Source organism: Cebidichthys violaceus, unplaced genomic scaffold (genome assembly GCF_023349555.1).
Source record: "Cebidichthys violaceus isolate CVI_PGR_0920_01 unplaced genomic scaffold, fCebVio1.0.p SCAF_12, whole genome shotgun sequence".
NCBI classification, from domain to species: Eukaryota; Metazoa; Chordata; class Actinopteri; order Perciformes; family Stichaeidae; genus Cebidichthys; species Cebidichthys violaceus.
Window position 1 is genome coordinate 6,809,296 of NW_027176285.1, and position 20,782 is coordinate 6,830,077.

At 42.6% G+C, this 20,782-nt stretch overlaps 3 protein-coding genes across 6 annotated transcripts; all 3 read left to right on the forward strand.

The window, feature by feature from the left end:
- The first annotated feature begins 272 nt into the window (after positions 1–272).
- Positions 273–6,043, forward strand: slc35e4 (solute carrier family 35 member E4). 3 transcript variants are annotated; one of them, XM_068706061.1, is made up of 3 exons: positions 273–374; positions 955–1,571; positions 3,253–6,043. In XM_068706061.1, exons 2-3 carry the CDS (start codon positions 974–976, stop codon positions 3,786–3,788), a joined length of 1,134 nt encoding a protein of 377 aa, XP_068562162.1. In that variant the 5' UTR covers positions 273–374; positions 955–973; the 3' UTR covers positions 3,789–6,043. The 3 variants fall into 3 exon arrangements, with proteins under 3 accessions (XP_068562162.1, XP_068562163.1, XP_068562160.1); XM_068706062.1 differs by lacking the exon at positions 273–374 and adding an exon at positions 664–731; XM_068706059.1 differs by lacking the exon at positions 273–374 and having other exon boundaries at positions 761–1,571.
- Positions 6,044–6,853: 810 nt separating this feature from the next.
- Positions 6,854–9,856, forward strand: smtna (smoothelin a). Of its 2 annotated transcripts, none has more exons than XM_068705513.1 (8): positions 6,854–7,202; positions 7,619–7,723; positions 7,927–8,002; positions 8,083–8,211; positions 8,301–8,334; positions 8,752–8,869; positions 9,001–9,152; positions 9,309–9,856. In XM_068705513.1, the coding sequence occupies exons 2-8, from the start codon at positions 7,637–7,639 to the stop codon at positions 9,454–9,456; spliced, it is 744 nt and encodes a 247-aa protein (XP_068561614.1). In that variant the 5' UTR covers positions 6,854–7,202; positions 7,619–7,636; the 3' UTR covers positions 9,457–9,856. The 2 variants fall into 2 exon arrangements, with proteins under 2 accessions (XP_068561614.1, XP_068561615.1); XM_068705514.1 differs by having other exon boundaries at positions 7,622–7,723.
- A 1,348-nt stretch (positions 9,857–11,204) lies between these two features.
- LOC137868989 (inositol polyphosphate 5-phosphatase K) lies at positions 11,205–19,103 on the forward strand. Its single transcript, XM_068706063.1, has 13 exons — positions 11,205–11,702; positions 12,932–13,570; positions 14,604–14,711; positions 14,880–14,988; positions 15,122–15,238; positions 15,739–15,914; positions 16,280–16,391; positions 16,590–16,699; positions 16,824–17,034; positions 17,142–17,279; positions 17,383–17,448; positions 17,534–17,638; positions 17,869–19,103. Exons 2-13 carry the CDS (start codon positions 12,936–12,938, stop codon positions 18,337–18,339), a joined length of 2,358 nt encoding a protein of 785 aa, XP_068562164.1. The 5' UTR covers positions 11,205–11,702; positions 12,932–12,935; the 3' UTR covers positions 18,340–19,103.
- The last annotated feature ends 1,679 nt before the right edge of the window (positions 19,104–20,782 follow it).

Sequence of the window (20,782 nt, forward strand, 5' to 3'; positions counted from 1 at the left end):
TTAACTGTCTTTTAATTATTTGCATTTGAAACATTAAACCCTGCTGGCTAACGTATTAACTCATCCTGAACACTTCATGCTATCCGATACGATGACAGGAAAGCAATTAATTATTGTCATTAGATGGTTCGTGACCATGTGAGGCTTCACACCCTGCCCAGCAGAGAGAGGTACGTTCAGCTTGCACTATGAACTTAACCCCGCCCACAAATAATGAGTGGCATCGTCCTTTAAATAAACCATCCAATCACACTGAAGAGCGTCCGCCGCCTCGGCTCGTCTGACAGTACGGTGACCGAGTCAGACTGACTGGTTTTGTTGTTTTTAGGCTAGTGATGCTGCCCGTGCTGTCAAGGTACACGTCGAAGAACAAGGTAAACACGACGACGCGCTCATTGTGACAACACGCCACTGACCGCAGTCGTGGTGTGACTAGCGTTCACGTTACAAACGTTAAGCTACCATCGCGTCACGCGCCAGAGTGACTGTTTGTTTAACGTTAGATAACAAACACAACGTTAGCTTAGGAGAGGGGTCGCTAGCTAACGTTAGCATGACAGGTCGAGCGCAGAAAGACGGTGTCACGTGACAGTCCGTAGCAGAGGTCGGTTAACTTTAACCTTTTTATACTGTCAAAGGAACTGTTGTGCTCGTGGTCCCCCCCCCCCCCCCCCCCGCCGTCTGTCTGCCTGCCAGCCATGATCCAGCATATGTCATTTCGCCTGAGTGGGGTAAGTTACACAACCAAAATAGAAACACGTGTCTGTGGGCGGTGCTTAAAGAAAATGCAGGTTTTACTGATCAACAAAGACTAGCTGTAATTCCGCAGAGGTGACTAACAGATGTGTCGCAGGTTGTTTTCGCGATTTTTCTGAACGCAAGGCGTGTCTGGTTTGATCATGCATTTCAAATGGAAGATGAGAGGCGCGGACTCAACATGTGTTTTCTTTGTAGAGAGGACAATGATACGAACATGATCAGCGCCGATGGCTTCTCAAAATGCGAGGCGACTCTGCAAGAGAGAGGAGGCAGGAGGAGGAGGCCACCCGCAGAGATGCTCCATCTGCTGTCAGCTGTTATTGTCTGGCTGGTGACGGGAACCACCATCTCCAGCCTCAACAAATGGATATTTGCCGTGTACAACTTCAGGTACCCTCTGCTGTTGTCGGCGCTGCACATGCTGACCGCCATAGTGGTGGACTATGGGCTGATCAAGCTGCAGGTGATCCGCCACAAAGGGGTCGGGGAACAGGACCTGACCCCCAGCGCAAAATGTAAGGTGTTCCTGTTGAGTCTGACATTTTGTGCCAGCATCGCTTTCGGCAACATGGGTCTGAACTATGTCCAGCTGTCGTTTGCACAAATGATCTACACCACCACCCCGCTCTTTACCTTGGCCATCTCCACGCTTATCCTGGGCAAGCAACATCACATCCTCAAATACACGGCCATGATGCCCATCTGCCTGGGAGCCTCCTTCAGCATCATGGGAGAAGTCCAGTTTGATCAGACTGGTTGCTTCTTTGTTTTTGCAGCGACCATGTTGAGGGGCGTCAAGTCGATTCAGCAGAGTAAGTGACACTTTCTTTTGTCTTTGCTATCGAAAGTAGCCTTTTATAAGTTAAATAAAACATTTTTTATTACTGGAAATTTCATCTCATAGCTCAGACATCAGAGGTTATTTTAGTGTGCCCCCCCCCCCCTCTACACCACAGCAGTCTGTGGTCCTGGAACTTTTTAGTGATTCACTCCTCAGTCCAGTAACACACTCAGACATTAAGGTGGAAAGTCACAGTGGCATATTTTCTGGTTTCTTAGGGAACATGATACAAACATTGATAGTTGATGAGTAAGAATGGGCGGAGTTTCACATCCTGGAGACATGTTGCTTTGTTGTGTTGTTTTTGAAAGGGTGATCGTCTGGTCAGTTTTTGTGAATGTGACCTGGGAAAGAGACGGGATTCCTTTCTTGAACTGACGTCACGTGGGCTGAGTACACAAGTATCTAGTGTCCTCATTATTTAATGTTCTGTGCTCTCAGGGAAGCATTTGTGAAAGGAATTTCTTTAAAGTTAGTCTCGGCGTCCAGAGGATTAGGTTCTATAATGTCATTAGTCTCAACAACACTGTTAGAGGGAGAAAAAAAGAAGGTTATGAGATTCTAAAAATATACAGCAGAGGCCCTGTATTTAATTGTTACATAACACTTAAGCAGATATTCGTTTTTTTGTCAGAAGGATGTAATGCTGCATACAGAGGAGCACCTCATGGTTACTGGGTCAGGCTTGTGACTATCGGGTCATTGGTTCGAATACTCCAGTAGAGCTGCTCAGTGTCAACAGTATGAGACTGCAGACATGTTTAGAAAGTGGACAATTTTCTCTGTTCAATAAGGGTAAATGCATATACAGACAAGGAAAATGAATTTCTGCATTTAAAGCAGAATTAGTAACCGAGGGCCAGCAGGTCGAACCTGCTACTCATTAGTTTTATTTTTAATCATGACTAAACATTTGAGTCCATCCTGAGGTGCCAAACTAGCCGGGGGCGACATTGTCTCAAGTTTCAACACGCTATTTTCATCGTCTTTCACATGTTGTTGTTGTTGTTGTAGTAGAAACAGTTTCCCTCCATAAGTTCACTTTTCTCTAACACACTTTGGTAGTCATATTTTGTTATAGGCCCAGACTCAATGCATTGTTATAGGTTCGGCACTCTATGTGAATACTATGAAGTGTTTCCAGTGAGTGAAGTGTGTTCAAGCTGCCTTAGCTCCTTCTGAAACATGAAAAGATTTTATAGCTCTCTACATGTCAGACATTAAGGTGTGTTCTGTTCAAGTTTCCAAGCAGGGGTTTTTCATAATTTTCTGTCAAGAGCTTGTTGTAAACTTTTGAATGAGCGGATAAGTGAATAGGATGGAGTCTGTCCTTCTTATTTAGACTAAAAAACACAGGAACCTTGTTATGTCACCTGAACAGTCTAATACTGCATATTTGAGTAGAAACAGGTCTTGTCGTTGCTGAAACAGATGTTTCTTCGAAGTAGGAAGTGCAGTAAAAGAAAAACGAGTTGTGTTCTCGACATCTCTCTTTGTTCTTTTGCTTTACGGTCATGTTTGTAACCACTGCATACATGTCTGTGTTTACTTCAGCGAGAGAACCTCAAGCCTAGTTTTATACATGACTCAAGTCTATGTCAATGAACACAAAGTCATGTTTGTAACCATCGCATACCATTCTGTTTCCTCAGGCATCTTACTCCAGGAGGAGAAAATCAACTCTGTGTTCCTGCTCTACCTGATGTCCATTCCTAGCTTCTGCATCTTGGCCGTGGCGGCTCTGGCCTTAGAGAACTGGGCTCTGCTGGAGTCTCCGTTTCACTACGACCGCCACCTGTGGGTCTTCATCCTGCTCAGCTGCCTGGGCTCCGTCATGTACAACCTGGCCAGCTGCTGCGTCATCACGCTCACCTCCGCCGTCACGCTGCACATCCTCGGCAACCTGAGCGTTGTGGGAAACCTGCTGCTGTCTCAGCTGCTCTTCGGCACCGAGCTGTCCGCCCTCAGCTGCGCCGGCGCCGTGCTGACGTTGTCCGGCATGCTCATCTATCAGAACTCCGAGTTCATCGTCAGCTTCCTGGAGGCGCGCAGGGCCAAAGCGGAAAAGTCCGAAGGGGTGGATTTTCACGCTGCGAGTGGAGAGGATGCGGACAAAGCTAGTGCATCCGAACCGACTTGTCATTATCAGCAGAGAACGTACGAGAAACAGGAAGACAAGATGGACTGAACAGACAAGAAGGAGAGAGTAAAACTTTGAAAGATAAAGTGATTCAAATCCTGGCTATGTGCGGGTGAGTGACTTTTGTGGAGTCCGCGGAGAGCTAAAGGTAGCCTTTGTTTGTCAGGGTGATGATGGATAACTTCTCTCCTTCATCTGTAAATCACCCATCCATAGCCTTTAGTGGTATATGCATGCATGAGCACACTAAACTGTTTGATACCTCACAAGGTATTCACACTGTCACTCATACTACACTGTGAAAACGTTCTCATTGACAGAGGGCTCTAAAGTGTGACGTTAAAGGCTTAGAGAGACCTCCGCCTCAAATCTGAACGGGCACAATTTGTATAAAAGATATTTATTAATGGTACTGTTACCTGACATTCACCTGGTCATGGTAAGGGACTGGGTTTTTGGCAGCTTTTTTTTTCTTTTTTTTTGGCATTTGAATCACGAAGCTTGTTAAATGAGGACGCTTAAACTTTTTTCGAGGCAGAAGTTAACAAGGAGATTTTGTCTTTTCCTCTACTGAAGCACATTCTTAAATCTGTGTATTTTGTCCTCCCCTGTGAACCTCAGTGTGACTTCCCACTTAAGGCTTAGATTTTGTTCTCGGGCGACTCCCTGAAGAATTACTCCAATTATTTCAATCTTTTACAACGGCGCGCTCACCGCAGCTTTCCTCGATAATTAGGTTCACAAGTTCTCTAAGGAGTGTCACGCAGCTATAGCTGTCTGTTCCCTGTGGAAGAGAAGAGGAACGAGAAGACTGAGATGTCCTTTAAGGTTGCTTCTTAAATCCCAGCCAATGTCCTCTGTTAGGTTCATTGTTTTAAGTTAGCCCATCATGAAAAGCTGACCTCTGCTGGACAATGTTATTTTTTTTTCTCTCAGTGTTTGAAAAACATTTTATTAATATGATTTTATTTTTTTTTGTGACAAAACACTTTTTATTCCCTTTTTTTGGTATTTTTGTGGAAGAACATATTTATTTTTGAATGACTTTAGCAGTCACTGGCTTTGTTATGCTGTAGCTTCTGGTCCTCAAGTGTCTTGTACATGCATACATGTAATATTAGTACACACTAGTCTCTCCTGTCCTCTCTTTTTAGAGGAAAGTCATAAATACTATGCAGAAGACTGCATGTCGCTGCTCCTGAAAGCGTCTCACATGATCCAGGATGTCTGTTACTGTGCACTCCTGCCTACATTTACGGTTTGCCAAATGTCTTTGAAAGCTTTTTGTGGTCCCACTGTGTCGAAATACTGACTTGATCACTTCTCACATACAGTTGAGCTCTCACAAGACAACAAAGCCATACGTCAACCGTTTGTTTTGACACTCGCCACAATTTCCATAAGAATAAGTACAAGTAGGATTTTACGCTGAAAGGTCTTACTTAACGTATCACTGATGTAATATTTCAAGGGTGCCATTTATAAAATATCATTCTCCAAAGCATCATATATGACCCCAAGGTGCTTTTCGGTCATTAAAAATAGTGCGAGAAAGGTATGAAACGGTTTTAGGTTGCAGTTTGATAAATGTTTAATAATTCTCAATTCCAGGTTAAAAGATTATGTACAGCAGATCACTTCACTCATTTTACATTATTGAATACCTCAGCTGTTAAATAGGACTTGTTATGCCCTTTTGTTTGTATATTATTAACTATTATTGGACTGAGATCAAGCAGCTTTTCAGTAACTACAATTAAACTGCAGCATGTGAACAATGGATTTTTTTCTGTGTTAGGTGGGTCACAGATGTCGACATATTTTAAAACACATTATTGATAATTATGATAATGATCAGAAGATTTCTGTTCGGTTTCATTCAAACGATCTCAAGCTGGTGGAAGTTTGGCTGCTTGTTCTCGTGGGTCACATGTTGATTGTGAGTGTGGGGCAAAAAAACTGTTGCACTTAAAAGGTACGAAGAGGCTTCGTACATACTGGTTTTAATTGTTTGTAAAACTAGTTTGGTGTAAATAGATGTTTTATGATAATAACGTATTTTATAGTCGTATATGGCTGGTTTAAACTATACTGATTTAAGAATGAAACATTTGCCTCATGCCTTATTTGGACATACTGTAGATAAGAACAGAGTGATTTTATTTGTCATTTTATCAAATGTTCTGGTTTATACTTTGAATGCCAACAGCAGGTGCAGGTGCTTCTTTTTAGGGGCAAATATATGGGTGATTCATGTACACATGATCTGCAATCGCTTGAATAAAAATAACAATGGACAAGTACATGTTTTTGGTATTTTTCTGATGCTATAAAAGGCTATTTTTACCTTTTTGTTAAAAGGTAATTTATTTTTGTTTTTAACTTAATTGTTAAGTAATTTTCAGTGCACATGTAAAACTAATATACAACGGGAATATACAACACATTGTGATGGTGAAAATCACACAGATAAAGTTGCCTTCAGAGCTGCAACTAAAGTTTATTTTCATTATCGATAAATCTGTAGATTTTGATAAAGCATTTATTCTGTAAAAATGTAGAAGACTTCCATTGAAAGTTCACAGTTAAGACTTTTAAATTGCCATTTCTTCTAAACAACTATTTTTTTAAATTATGTAAATCAGCAAATCCTTACGTTGGAAAGCTTTAACTAGTTAAATGTTTTATCTTTTTTTCTTCACAAAACACGTCAATCTACTTATCAATTAATAGTAATGGAGTCAGCATTCCCTTCCGGAAACAGTAACTGACCTTATTTTGGCCTGTAAAAGTACATGTTGTCATACATTGAGGCTCTTTTGATGTAGTTGTGAGTGTTCACCACTTGGTGGAGCAGTTGGTCTGCTTTTTGATTTGTTAGATAAAATAAGATAAGATAAAATAATCCTTTATTAGTCCCGCAGTGGGGACATTTACAGGATCACAGCAGCAAAGTGTGTGTGTGTGTGTGTGTGTGTGTGTGTGTGTGTGTGTGCGCGGTCTGTTCTCTCTTCTAAAGATTCCTCTACTTCTGTAAACACAGTGCTACTGGTCAGCCTTTTGCCTGAATAAGGCAGTGCTCCTCTCCCCCCGTTAACTCTTTGTTTTCCAGCCAAAAGAGTCGCCTGCTGCACCCTCCAAATGAAGTGTTACCAAGCAAGAATCAGGATTTTCATAAAGTTTCACACATCATCCGGGATACAGTGACAAGAGGAGGAGAAACTCTCATTAGGGTGACGGAGACTTCTCCTCCTCCTTCCCATCTTGGGTGGTTCTTGAAAGCAACCTCCACTTGCTCTCCAAACATGCATCCTTACGAAGCGCCGTGGTGTGAGGTGTGATGTCAACGCTGAGCTCTCACTGCTCCCCAGATCAGTCTCAAGGAGGATCAACGAGAGGCTGAAAACTTCTAAGAAGCTCAAAGACGTCCACCAGACACACACGTTTGCATCCTGAAAACAGGTGAGCGATTAACAGCCACAAATCAATGTTATCAATGTGTGTTTTTTCACAATTTTATCACTTAATTCTTCCTGTCTTGTGCTATTAGGCCCGACTGTGACTCCTTTTTCGCTGCGTCCAAGCACATATTTTTATGCTGTTATCAGATTCTTTTAGGAATGGTCTTGTTCCACTACATTACTATATTTGTACGTGTTTTTCCCCCTTCTGTTTCTACGCATTGCTGGTTGCTGAGATACACTACTTGAGTAAGACAAACATCTCTTTGCACGGCTGCTCGGTTTGTGTCTCTTAAGACTCACACAACTGTTTGTGTTTGAATCACTGCAATGTGATTTTATGCTCTGTGACATTTGCTCATTGTTTAGTGTAAATAACTAAAAGTGTCTGGTCTGGTGTGTTTTTGCACCATCCAGTAGATTTGCTCCTCAAACATGGAGTCAAAACCTGATGTTGGATCAGCATCGGTGACCAGCGAAGAACTGGCTGCTGTTGAGGATGAAGAGGTTCTCAACAAGATGGTGAGCTTTAAGTTAGTTTGTGTCTCTTAGCATCACTTATGTGCATCGTAGAAACAGCGCTGTAAGAAAAGCAATAATTTAAGTCTTGTGTATTTGCTGTGCTGAAGATTTTCTTTCATCACTCTTTTCTCACTTCTTGCTTTGTAAAATTAGGTAACCTTTAACCCGGTCATTAACGCTAACCAGTGGTTTGTCTTTTTTAGTTGGATAATGCAACCGAATATGAAGAGAAGCGAATGATACGTGCTGCGTTACGGGACCTGCTCAAGAAAAAGAGAGGTAAAACCTCATACTTGCTCCCCATGCAAGTTACCATAATACTATCTCCATATTCTAAATCCTTCGTCTTCTCTCATCAGATAAACGGGAGCAGGATCGGGGGTCGAGGCAGCAGGACTTGAGGCAGCAGGGCCTGAGCAAAGGAGGGAAAACAGGCGGGGCTGTCAGCATAGGCAGAGCATCCATGACCCAGCTGCCACCAGCAAACAGTGCGTTTATAAAGACCCTGTGATACTTCATGTTTCATTTAAAAGATTTGAGCTTCTTGCTGTCGGTGTGATTATCTGCATCTTTTCAGGGCCGTCAGGTCAGCCCTCTCCATCAAAAGGCAGGTGAGTCTATGATTTGTTGAATTTTGGCATGTTTGGGTTCATTAACTACATAAAGTAGATTTAAAAAAAATTTAATCCCAGACATGCCCTCATAATTTGCTTATTTTTAACGACCTTTTATTAAAACAATCTAGACTTTCCTTTTGGAATTTAAGTAGCCATATCTACAAAATGTTTCATGGTGTGAGGTGAATCCTATTTTAGTGTGGTGCCACTGCTGAAGCCTGCCAGCATCAATGTTCTAATGGGAGCTCTATTGCTGCAGAACAAATTCTTCTTGTGTGTTAAGTAATCCACCCAATAAGGAAATAAAAACATTTTTCCATATGCAAAGCATTTCCCAAATTAAAGGATGAGACAAGCCATACTTTCTGTACATGCGGTGTGTACCTCCCTGTCTTTGTCTCTTCTCCTCAGCGAGGCCAGTCCCGCTGTAGCCTCAGCTCAGAAATGTCCTCCTGCTGCAGCACCCAACGTTAAAAATGTCAAACAGATGCTTCTGGACTGGTGCAGAGCCAAAACCGAGCCATATGAGGTAAACATGCCCCGACTCTCTTTGTCTTTGAATTATTGCCCACTGGAGCTATGCATAGCTCTGCTCCTTATGGCCCTTTTTTTTGCCACTATTTCTTCTAAACTTTTGTCCACCCCTCTGGTATGAAACAGGGGGTGGACATCCGTAACTTCTCCTCAAGTTGGAAAGACGGCATAGCCTTCTGCGCCTTGGTGCACCGCTTCTTTCCCGACTCGTTTGAGTACTCAATCCTCAACCCCAACAAGCCCAGGGAAAACTTCCAGCTGGCTTTCAACACTGCAGAGTGAGCTGTCATTCCTTATATGAAGAGGCAGATGCATCTTGTCTGGAACAAACTCAAGCAGTGCAGTGCGGATTTAAAGAATGACTTCACAGTTCTGTGTCATAGCTTGTCTCAAGTTGTTTATCTGTGGCACTCACTCTCTCTGTCTGTCCGCAGGAGGCTCGCTGGCTGCCCCCCTCTGCTGGACGCTGACGACTTAGTCCGGATGAAGGAGCCCGACTGGAAGTGTGTGTATACGTACATCCAGGAGTTCTACCGCTGCCTGGTGGAGAAAGGCCTGGTCAAAACCAAAAAGCGACCCTAGAGTCTGACAGCTTTCATGATTGGCAGTGATTTTAAATTAATGCACCTATAAGCATGAGCTGAGGTCTGAGAGATAATATTGCTCACCCTTTTCAAGTAATTATTTACATTTTATCTTTATTCTTAGAGCTGATATTTAGTACTTAATGTATCTGGCTGACGCATTATGTTACTGTAAATGCAGAGTGCCTAATCTGCAGTATTTATATGGGACTTGAGGGTGTCTGTGCTCTCAGTGGACAGCTGGCTCTTACGATCAGTACATTCCACTGAGATTACACATCTGCATTAATCCCCATCAGAGCCATAGAGAATCTGGGAACAAATGTTATCATGATGCTGTTGAGAGCCTGAGAGTGTGAGTATTGCAGACAAATTTAATAAATATCCATTCCATTATACATACTGTTGTTGTCTAACTATAACTGATGATTCAACTAAATGGTGCTGTAGATACTCAAGTGATTGATTTGCCTGATACATTATTCAGCAGCTCCTAGCGTTTTATTCAAAACTATTCGGCCAGGACGTTATAAATGGGTAAGATTTGTGTTTGCCTTGGGCTTTAAATTTCAATATCGAACACAGCAGAGCACAATGTAGTGGAATTCAGTCTCTGCATTTAACCCATTTTAGCATTAGGAGTAGCAGGCAGCTACTATACAGGGTTAGGGGGTTCAGTGACTTGCTCAAGGGCCCCTCCGGAGCTCTGGCTCTCGAGTCAAGTTCCCACGCACTGAGCTACTGCTGCCCCACAAACACAAAACCTGTTTCGCACTTGGGGCATTGAGTTTAGAAGACATGGGGTGTTTACTGACAGGAAGACAAAATTTGTAGGATCCAGTGTTTGGTGAGCTGGAATATTCCTTTTATACTAATAATTCCTTAAATGATTATTATAATTTTTGTAATTTTGGCATATTGACACATTGCACAGTTCATCCATCCATTATGTCCAATCACAGCTGACATTGGGCGAAGACACCCTGGACAGGTAGCCAGAATATGGCAGGGCTGCACAGTTCATGTGCTGAATAATTTATGTCCTTTACATAAGCGCTACAACTAAAGCTACAATAATAATAATAATAATAATAATCACAGCTTATCTTTTCAAGAAATCAGGAAAATCTTAAAACTTAATAATGAAATTACTACATTTAATCAACAAATTTTTTACAGAGTCACTAATGTAACTTTAGGCCTATAAGCTTCATTGATTGCATTTCACAGATAGGTAGCTTTGCCAGACCGAAATATAAATATTGGCATGCTGATCAATTCCCCCCACCAGTGACGCACTAATGCCAGATTAATGCGTCACTGAGAGGACAGATGCTCAATTATTTCTGGCCGGATTCGCTTTGGCAGCTGATTTTTGTTTTGCTTTTCCTGCTCTGCCGCCCCCTCAGGTGCACAGAGAGGGGGGGGTGAAAGAGAGAGAAAGTGTGTGGGGGAGGGGGGGTGTTAGAGAGAGAGAGAGAGAGAGAGAGAGAGAGAGAGAGAGAGAGAGGGAGAGAGGGTGAAAGAGAGAGAGAGTGAGAGGGGGGGTGAGAGGGGGGGAGGGTGAAATAGAGAGAGAGGGGGGTGAGAGAGAGACAGCGAGAGAGGATGAAAGAGAGAGAGAGTGAGAGAGGGGGGTGAGAGGGGGGTGAAAGAGAGAGAGAGGGTGAAAGAGAGAGCATGAGAGAGAGAGAGAGAGAGAGAGAGAGAGAGAGAGAGAGAGAGAGAGAGAGAGAGAGAGGAGACGGTGAAAGAGAGAGAGGGGGAGAGAAAGAGTGAGGGAGAGAGAGAGAGAGAGAGAGTTGCAGGCGTGACGGGTCGTTGAACGGCCGGTGTTCCGGAGGTGCAGGCGGGATGCTGACCGAAAAGTGCACAGCTGTTCTGCTATAGACAGCGACGCTAGGATGAGGAACAATCAGCTGTGTTGTATCTCAGTGTAAACATCAACATGAGAGAGTCCGGACGCATCCACCGTGACCGCCTCCTGTCTTGACAGCCCCGCGGCGCGGTCCGCACCGTGACGGAGACGTCCGCTCAGGCTATACCGACAGGTCGCATCCGTCCTACAGCCTGGCTGGGTCGGAGACTATAAATCGTGGTTAGCCTTTGTGTAACATCTCCGTCGCGTTGATTGGCGTGCGAGACAGAAAGCGGACTGATGCTGTTCCCCTCCGTGAAACTGAGAGATCACCTTTGCGGTTCACCTTGGAAATGAAATAATAATTTAAAAAAAACGCCTGAACGGTAAGACGGATGTTTTCATGAGGACGTTTTCACTGCAGCTGCGTGTGTGTGTTTTAGTTTGCATGTAACATTGTGCTTTGTGGTGTTCTTCACGAGTCCAAGCTCGCACCTTTGAAGATAATGAAGCTGTCATTCAGGCTCATGGACTATGAAATGTGAAAAAGGGCCCACTTGTACTGTGCTGCTCTCAAAGTTGCCTTTTTCACTTTTAAAGTGAGTTAATTACAAACCTGCTTATCACCGTTAGTCAACGCTCTGTTTAGGACAGTGGTCACATGAGATGCTCTGTTACTAAGATATCCTAATTTGCATTTCATGAATGATTAAAAGAGGTGTATAATTTCTGTGTGCAGAGATCACATAAACAAGATGGTGGGAGGAGAGGCCCCTGTCCTCCTATCATGTCACACGTCCTCCTCCTTGTGACCTACAGAGTCTGTTGACATTGTCTGATGTGCTTCTTGATCTGCAGCAGTGTGTGTGAACTGTGCCCTGAGACAGGGATCAAAGGTGTGACACTAAGCAGTAACCCGCTTCACACTGAGATGCCATCTCATAATGAACAATTCTGTCTTTGGCTTTGTAAAAGGGTCCGAAGGCTAATTAATGTTGCTAGGCAACAAGGATATATTTGAGGAAGGAGGTACAAAGTTAGTTCCTTAGCCCAATAATTGAGTACATTTACTCCATGTGACAATTTTAACAGCAGATTCAAATTACTAATACAAAATCAAATCCACAAAATTAATTATGATGTATTAAGCTACTCAGCAATATATAAAGTTGTTACCACCTTTACCAGCTGCAACAGAAGAAATAAAGCTTGCACATTAATGCATCCATTGTTATAATCCAATGCTATATATATGATTCTGAAATGGGCCATTCTGCAGAATGAGTACTTTTACTTTGAGTATGTTTTGATGCTAAAACATACATTTACCTCAAATGCAAGACGTTTACTTGTAACAGAGATGTACTTCTTCCGTCTTTCCCTAAGCCCCATCGCCTACTCATGACAACGTCATGTGGACAGGTGCTCAATATAATGTGATGCATTCGCTCAGCTTTGCTGTTGCACCAGTGTAAGGACTCACTGACTGATTGTTGGGTGCAGTCCGATTAAAGACACGATAAAGGGCAAAGAATGCTCCCTGCAATCATTGTCTTGCTTTAATGTTTGATTTGTCTTTGAAGATAAATGTGTAATAATTATCCACATGCTGCAGGTTGATGCAGCAGAAACAGATCAGCACTGACCCTTGTGGACCCAAAGTGCAACCTGGACCCTGCGCGTGGATCGGAGTCTGTCCGGCTTCACCGCCACAGTTCGCAGTCCAGGAACCACCTCTCATCAGCCCATCAGAGGAGCCCCAGAAACAGTGTGGATTGAGCACCATGCAGGCTGCAGCTGCACCTGTAAAAGTGACAGACCAAATGCAGTCAACGCAGCCAAACTCTGGAACCACCCCAGCAACACTGGTAAGCATAAGCCGGCCAAGACCGACTGCTCTCGGAACTAAACCTGCTCCAAAATCGACCAGAATCTCAGTGGACCCCCCCAAGGAAATAGATTTAATTCCAGTTTGTATCCCAGGACCTCAGAGTGCCAATGTCCTGTCACATTCCCCGACAGAGTCCTCCTTCTGCCGTCACAGTCCTCAGAGTCCCCGCAGCCCTCAGTCTTACACCAGCCAGCCTTACCTGAGCCCTAACCCTGGCCTGCCCCATCCCAATCCCAGCCTGAACTCTAGCCTAAGCCCAAAACCCAGCCTCAGTCCTCAGCCTCAGAGGACCCCCTCCCCTGGGAGCTCCACCCAGAACCAAGTGCAGTCTGAGAAGCCAGGTGGAGAAAACAATGACTTCAGGTGAGACAATTAATAACACCTTTACATGTCACATGAGTGAAGCTGCAACATTTTCTTATTCATGAAAGTGCTCTTGAAGTTTTCAAAACAGTTTGTGTTCAGAAATAATATGATTTTAAGCGAACATTGTCAAAAACAAATAAAGGTAACTTTTTCCTGGGATAGTTTATATTACTGTTCATTGATTGATGTTCAATTTAATTTTAATTAAATTATTTTAAATTAATGGAACCAATCTCAAATCCTCTGGTGTGCTTTTGAAAAAGTCAGTACTGTAAATAAATGATTCGTACTAATTTTGCTGAAATGTGCAAAAAAAAAACATGTGGTCCTTTATGTTAATTAAATTGGGAAACAAGTCTCTATATCTATTGCTTAAACTGTTTACATGTGATAGCAAAAACCATGAATCCAAATAGCAACCACCACAAATAAATGATTGATGTACTGATGATGTGGTTTAGTTATCGATTATCGAATCGGAAAAAAATAAATTGGCAACTATTTTGATTACTTATTAATAATAATTAAAGTCATACCTGAAGCAAAATGGCTAATATTCACTGGTTCCAGCTTCTCAAATGTGTGCAGTTGTTGCTTTTATTTGTCTTCTTTAATATAAGACTGAATCATTTTGGATTCTGAACTGTTGGTTGGACAAAATAAGCCGTGGACTGTTTTTAACATGTTTCTCAATTTCTTTACATTTTATAGACAATATGATCAATTGATTCTTGAAATGGTAGCTGCAGCTCTAATGAGTTGCTTTGCCTCTGGTGTTTCTGTAATAAAACAGTATGGCTGGTAGTTTAATTTCAAAAGACTATTAGCTCCAGCTCTTTCTTTTTCTCTCTTCTAGCATACACACACACACACACACACACACACACACACACACACCTTAGTCATCATTGAGGTAACTGTGCCTACCTTTATATATATATATATATATATATATATATGCTGTGTGTGTATACAACATATAGTACTTAAATCGAACGCAGCATTTTTCACTGTTTCTAATCTCTGACAGGGTGTACATCGTCACATGGAACGTGGGATCAGCTGTCCCTCCAGATGACATCACTTCTCTGTTCGGACCAAATGTTTCAGATGGGAGCGTTGACATGTTTATCATCGGGTAAGCAAGTATTTCCACCAGGCTCAGCAGTGCCAGGGAGACAGCTGCGAGTGCCCACTCAGTCATCTGTGTTCATTTTGATGCGTGTTACCCATCACTGTCCTTTTTGTTAATGTTTCGTTTTTTCACTTGTTTATGACATTTCTCTGTTTCTCTGGCACCACACAGACTCCAGGAAGTCAACTCCATGATAAACAAGCGACTGAAGGATGTTATTTTCTCAGACCAGTGGAGTGAGCTTTGCATGGACAAGCTGAGTCCTTTTGGATATGTTTTGGTCAGTAAGGAGTTAAATCTCATCTTATCTGTCATACTGTAGATTTAGTTTTTACTCCTATCCTTTTCTTTTTCATTTTAAACTCTAGTTTACTGTATTGATATCATGTTTTTCATCTGTCCCATCGCTTTAGGTAGCGTCCCAGCGTATGCAGGGAGTGCTGCTGCTGGTTTTCTCTAAATTCTGCCATCTTCCATTCCTCAGAGGTGTGCAGACTGAGAGCACACGCACAGGACTTGGGGGATATTGGGTACGTGTGATCTGCTCTTAACTTTAGGGGGATGGAGGTTTTGAAAGGTGGTGTGTGTGCTCCCTCCTGCCAGCAGGCACGTGCATGCGTGGGTGCATATGTCAGTGTGTGACCTTCCTGTGCGTGTTGATGTCAGCATCACCCCTGGCTGCTGCTGGTGCAGTCTCCTTCTCTTTGAGGTCAGTGCAGCAGCAGGCTGTCTGGCTTTCTGGTTTTGTGACTCGGTCAGAAAAAAAACATCCTGACTTTGTCCCTGAACACAGATACGGTTGATGCACGCTGGCTCAACGTATTTATGAAAATATTTAATTATTTACGCTAATGGCCTTGCATTTATATAGCGCCTTTTATAGTCTTCAGACCACTCAAAGGGCTTTACACTAGAAAAGCTTTGTCTTTCCGATTGGTGGACAACCCGCTCTATCTCCTGAACCACAGCCCCCCTGAAGGGATGCCTTTCCCAACCTGTCTTCTCTTTACCCTTTTTTTCTCATTCTAAGGGGAATAAAGGGGGTGTCAGCGCGAGGATGACAGTGTTTGGCCACCCAGTGTGCTTTCTCAACTGTCACCTGCCAGCTCACATGAGAAACCTGGAACAGCGGATGGAGGACTTTGAAAGCATCCTGCAGCAGCAGCAGTTTGAAGGAGGCACTGCCACTGGTGTGCTGGACCACGAGTGGGTGATATCATTTTTTATGTATGACTTTGACTAGTTTAGCTGAAGATTGTCCATCTATAAATATTGCATTCAGGCATGCATAGAATACTCTGTTTTAGTTTTTATTTGCATCTAAATGCCATATTACATGATGAAAAGCTCAGCTATCTTAAAAGTCTCAGTATATGATCTTTTATGTGTCTTGAGTTTTAAGCCACACATTTTATTTGACCAGGAATGTTACTGATTTCTTGGTAGAACAATAAACATGAAGTAAAATAGATTATTCAAAAATTATTCCCTGTTAGAAGTAAAAGAAATAGAATCTTTCCTTTTTTAAATTGAAATGTGTTCTTCTGCGGGGGTTTCTTTTCTGTCCCCAGTGTCGTTTTTTGGTTTGGGGATTTAAATTTCCGTATTGAAGACTATGACATCCATGTGGTAAAATGTGCCATCGACAGCAATAAACTGCCACTTCTGTGGGAGCGAGATCAGGTGAGGCATTGTATATCATTCGCCCCTTGACTTTTTCTTGAAGGCTTTACGACACCTGTTTGTCTTTTGGTCATCAACTACGACCAGCAGAGAGCGCTGTGGCACAAAGTGAACAAACATCCCCTTATGTCAGGGTGAATGACAATCATCCAGGTGTGTGACCTGCTATTCCTTTCCCATGATTTGTTTACGCCACAGCTCAACATGGCTAAAAACACAGAGTCCATCCTTGAGGGCTTCATTGAGGGACCACTCAAATTCCCACCCACCTATAAGTTTGATGTGGGCACTCATACTTACGACACCAGGTTCGTCGAGTCACCTTTATCGTAAACTTCCCCTATCATATTTTATTGTTCTAGAGGCCGAGGCTTGTTAAATTGTTGCTGCCCACCATGACAGTCTGTTCTTTATTTGCTTCTTTTCTGTCAGTGCAAAGAAGAGGAAACCTGCCTGGACAGATCGCATCCTCTGGCGCCCTCGTCGTACCGGCTCCCCAGTTCCTACCCACAATGCAGCACTGCAGCGGGGTCTCACCTCGTGGTTGGGCGGTGCGACTAAAGTGACACAGCATGTGTACCGAAGTCACATGGGCTACACCGTCAGCGACCACAAGCCTGTTTCTGCCATGTTCTCACTGGATGTGAGACAATATTTCCTTAAAATACACTGTACCAAATTTTTGAATGACATCTCTCGTTGTATTGCTTGCTTACGTTTTATTCAACTGCCTTGTGCTCTATTTTCTAGTTCCCATTCAAGGTGGATATGCCTCTGGTGGAGCTGCATTTAAACAAGGAATGGTGTAAAGTCTCAGATGCTACAGTCAGATTCACTGTTGCATCGACTTATCAGCGCAGCTCATGGGACTGGGTAGCAATATACAAGGTAATTCTCTGATTGTTTTTGCTCAACAGCTCAAGATAAATTCTTACAATTTGATGGCTGGCATCAGTGTTTAAAATTATGTCCATTGGTTACTTCTGCACAGGTTGGATTCAGACATCACAAAGATTACCAGGCATACATATGGGCCAAGGGAGAGCATGCAACACAGGTGTGTCAGACACTCAAATTCACACATTTAATTTGTGCAGCAGCAGAATTCAGGGTTCATTTCTTTGCGTTCATTTCTTCACCAGGTGACATTTTCAGAGGAGGATTTGCCGAGAGATGACTGTGAATACATCCTGGGTTACTACAGTAATAATATGAACAGCATTGTTGGACTGTCACCGCCAATACAGGTAACAAAAGTCAGATCTCACTGCTTCTTATGATGTTTTCATGATTGGATGTATGCACATATATATGGTAGGTATATGTATGTGGACACCCAAGCATTACAGACATGTGGCTCGGAACCTTCACTCTTCTGGGAAAGTTTTCTGGGAAAGGAAACCTTTCAGCAAGAAGAACCTCCAGCAACCTTGCTCATAATACCCTTATCTTCTCTTGAATTCTCCATCCTAAACAGATCAACATTCCAGTCCACAGCCCCACCGCGCATCGCTCCGACTGCTCAGACGCCAGCTCAGAAGATGACAGCACTCTGGTTCTGCTGGCTCCAAACTCCCGCAGCCCGAGCCCCAAAACCGGAAAACACAACCATCGCCATCGTCGCAGCCGCAGCCCAGCTGTTTCTGCTCTCTCTACCAAACCCCTTCCCTCCCTGCAGGGCCTCAGCCTCTGTCCTCGCTCCAAAGAATGCCAGACTCGCAGCCGCTCCCCTTGCTCTGCTGCTAAGAAGGAGCGACTAGTCTCCCCTGACGCCGTGGTGTCCCCCGCCATCAGCCCGCTCAGTCCCCGCAGCCCCGTGTCTCCCGGTGGCGGGGTGACTGCACCGGAGGCCCTGGTTGCTGCCATCTTAGGTGAACATAGACCAGCTCAGATTAGCCCCACAGGGGTCAAACAGATAGGGAAGACGGGGGAAACAGGCACTGCATAGACTATAAACAACAATTTTAAAAAAGGAGGCGCTGTACAAGGAGAACAACGGCAATATCCATGCATTAAGTGTCTGATCCCACGACGTCGCTGTGCTCGTAGAAGAAGCACATTCAGTGACTCCTCATGTAGTTTGTAAACATTCCACATCGTAGCCATGCAGTTCTGTTTCTGAATCTACAATTATGGCATACACTATGTGTATCTTGGAGTCAAAGATGTGTCCAGACTCCCGACGCCAAGTGCTTTTATAGACTCATAAGCTACATCATACGTAAACAAACCTGTTGAATGTGAAACCAAAGTCAGAGTAAACCTGACCAGTGATTACTGACAGCAATATTGATCCATATAGACAGTCTCATATCAAAGTAAGGACCCTGGACCAGACGTATTGACGTAGTGTCATATTTTACATCAGAGAGAGTGTGTTTGTGTGCGTGGGTTTGTGTAGGCCTATGTGTTAAAACAAATGTGTGAAACATTCATTTTGGACCAGATGATGGTTTCAACTTTTAACTCTATAGTTCTTGGTCTGTATTCATAAAATGAGTCTGATGTATCAAAGAACAGAGATAGAGCATTTCACCACCTCAGTCAATCTGAAATGTACATGTGTCCGTGTGACTTGAACAGTAATCTTAGAACGATGCTCTTTTCCTTAGCAGCTGCTCTATAGAGATCAGTGAGTGGGTGTTAAGGCTAATGTGTTTGTTTTGCTTCAAGAAGGATATGTGTCATGTGTTTGTGTGAGTGTGCAAATAAAGCAAGTAAAAAAACATGTTTATTTTAGAAAAAGTGTGTATTTGTGTGAATATGTGTATTTACTACAGGACAGCAGCAGAAGGAAAACAACTTGTCCAGCATGAAATCATTGATATGCTGATGTTTCATATAGACAAATGCCATGAAAGAATCTGACAATTTTTAAATAGGAACAACATAACAAACTGTCAATCTCTTGGAATATCCATGCAATTAGTTTTGACAGAGAAGATCTTTAGGTTAGACGTGGATGAGCATGCACAGCAAAGGGTTTGCCCTGATGTTTCTTTTCAAGAAAATCACTCTGGGTTAGAAAGCGATCAAAAAACAAAGATATACACAAGAGAGAAGAAGACAAAACACATTGCACACACAAAGTGAGATCATCAGTGTTTAAAATTATATCCATTTGTTACTTCTGCACAGGTTGGATTCAGACATCACAAAGATTACCAGGCATACATATGGGCCAAGGGAGAGCATGCAACACAGGTGTGTCAGACACTCAAATTCACACATTTTATTAAGACAAAACACATTGCACACACAAAGTGAGGTCATCCACTTGCATGCCATCTGATGGGCAGCCAAAAACAAGGCTTCTAATCCCAACTGCATAGCTCACAAGCTGGCTGCAGAAAGTTAAGGAGGCAAACCTAAATCATCATTACAGATCCCCTCAAACAACTGCCACTAAGGGTTTGTTCCTCTCCACATACTGAGCAGAAATTAAGTTTAATTCCTATGATGTTTGGTTGTGAAGGAGTTGAATACTGATGTGAGATGTGAAATAGTGGGTACTCTCACCTCTTCAGGCCTCTAAAACCCCTTAAAACAGGCAAAATATGAGATACTTTTACCTGTTTGGGCCCTTTACAATCCTTAGAATAAGCGAAACACTTGATACATTCACCTCTTTAGGCCTGTAGAAATATCTAAAATAAGTCATGATACTTTAATGTTTGCAAGCCTGTGAAATTCCTCAAATAAAGTGTACAAGATACCTTTAATTCTTCAAGCATCAAAAAATCCCTATAAACCTTAAAATTAACAAAATTCTTCTGTATTATAACTTTATATCGTCTATTCAGTTATATTTGTGGCCTATCTTATCATCTATTTTTTCAATGTAATTTATTTCCAGCTTTGTTTTTTACTTATTGGTTATGAATGTCATCTCAATGCTTGTCTTTGTTTATGTAATGCATGCAATTGCTACACTGCTTTGCCTTCAGGCTCCCATACATTCTTTAAACAAGTTTATACTTGCACCTTTCCATGTCTCTTGTTCTCAAGACCCTTCAGGACTTTTAAAATCTTCATGTTGCATTTGGGCTAACTTACAACAAATGATTGCAGTGTAACTGTATTTCCAATTTACTCAAAAACATTATGTCATTTTTTTCATTTGATCTCACTTTTCAAATCTTTATCTACATTAATAATTTTGTATTTGTTTTTATTGCTTGTTGTTTTTTTACTTGTCATCCTAATGCTTTTCTTTGCAAAGCACTTTGAATTATCCGTTTTGAAAGGCGTTAAGGGCTTTGAATAAAGCTGCCTTGCTTTGCCTTCAGGCTGCTGCTGCTGCTGCTGCAAAAAACAAACAATTGAAATATACGTTCACCTCCTCAAGCCTCTCAGTCTTACCTTATGTAAAACACTTTATTCTTCCACCG

What these genes read in the sequence shown, in the direction of transcription:
- slc35e4 (XM_068706059.1), top strand. Translation starts at nt 911, where the DNA reads ATGGAAGATGAGAGGCGCGGACTCAACATGTGTTTTCTTTGTAGAGAG. An exon ending in CGTCAAGTCGATTCAGCAGA is followed by an intron (nt 1,572 to 3,252) that starts GTAAGTGACACT and finishes CTGTTTCCTCAG; the next exon opens with GCATCTTACTCCAGGAGGAG.
- LOC137868989 (XM_068706063.1), top strand. Translation starts at nt 12,936, where the DNA reads ATGCAGCAGAAACAGATCAGCACTGACCCTTGTGGACCCAAAGTGCAA. An exon ending in CAGGACTTGGGGGATATTGG is followed by an intron (nt 15,239 to 15,738) that starts GTACGTGTGATC and finishes TCTCATTCTAAG; the next exon opens with GGGAATAAAGGGGGTGTCAG. An exon ending in TTCTGTGGGAGCGAGATCAG is followed by an intron (nt 16,392 to 16,589) that starts GTGAGGCATTGT and finishes TTTACGCCACAG; the next exon opens with CTCAACATGGCTAAAAACAC.
- smtna (XM_068705513.1), top strand. Translation starts at nt 7,637, where the DNA reads ATGGAGTCAAAACCTGATGTTGGATCAGCATCGGTGACCAGCGAAGAA. An exon ending in AAGAGGTTCTCAACAAGATG is followed by an intron (nt 7,724 to 7,926) that starts GTGAGCTTTAAG and finishes TGTCTTTTTTAG; the next exon opens with TTGGATAATGCAACCGAATA. An exon ending in CTGGCTTTCAACACTGCAGA is followed by an intron (nt 9,153 to 9,308) that starts GTGAGCTGTCAT and finishes GTCTGTCCGCAG; the next exon opens with GAGGCTCGCTGGCTGCCCCC.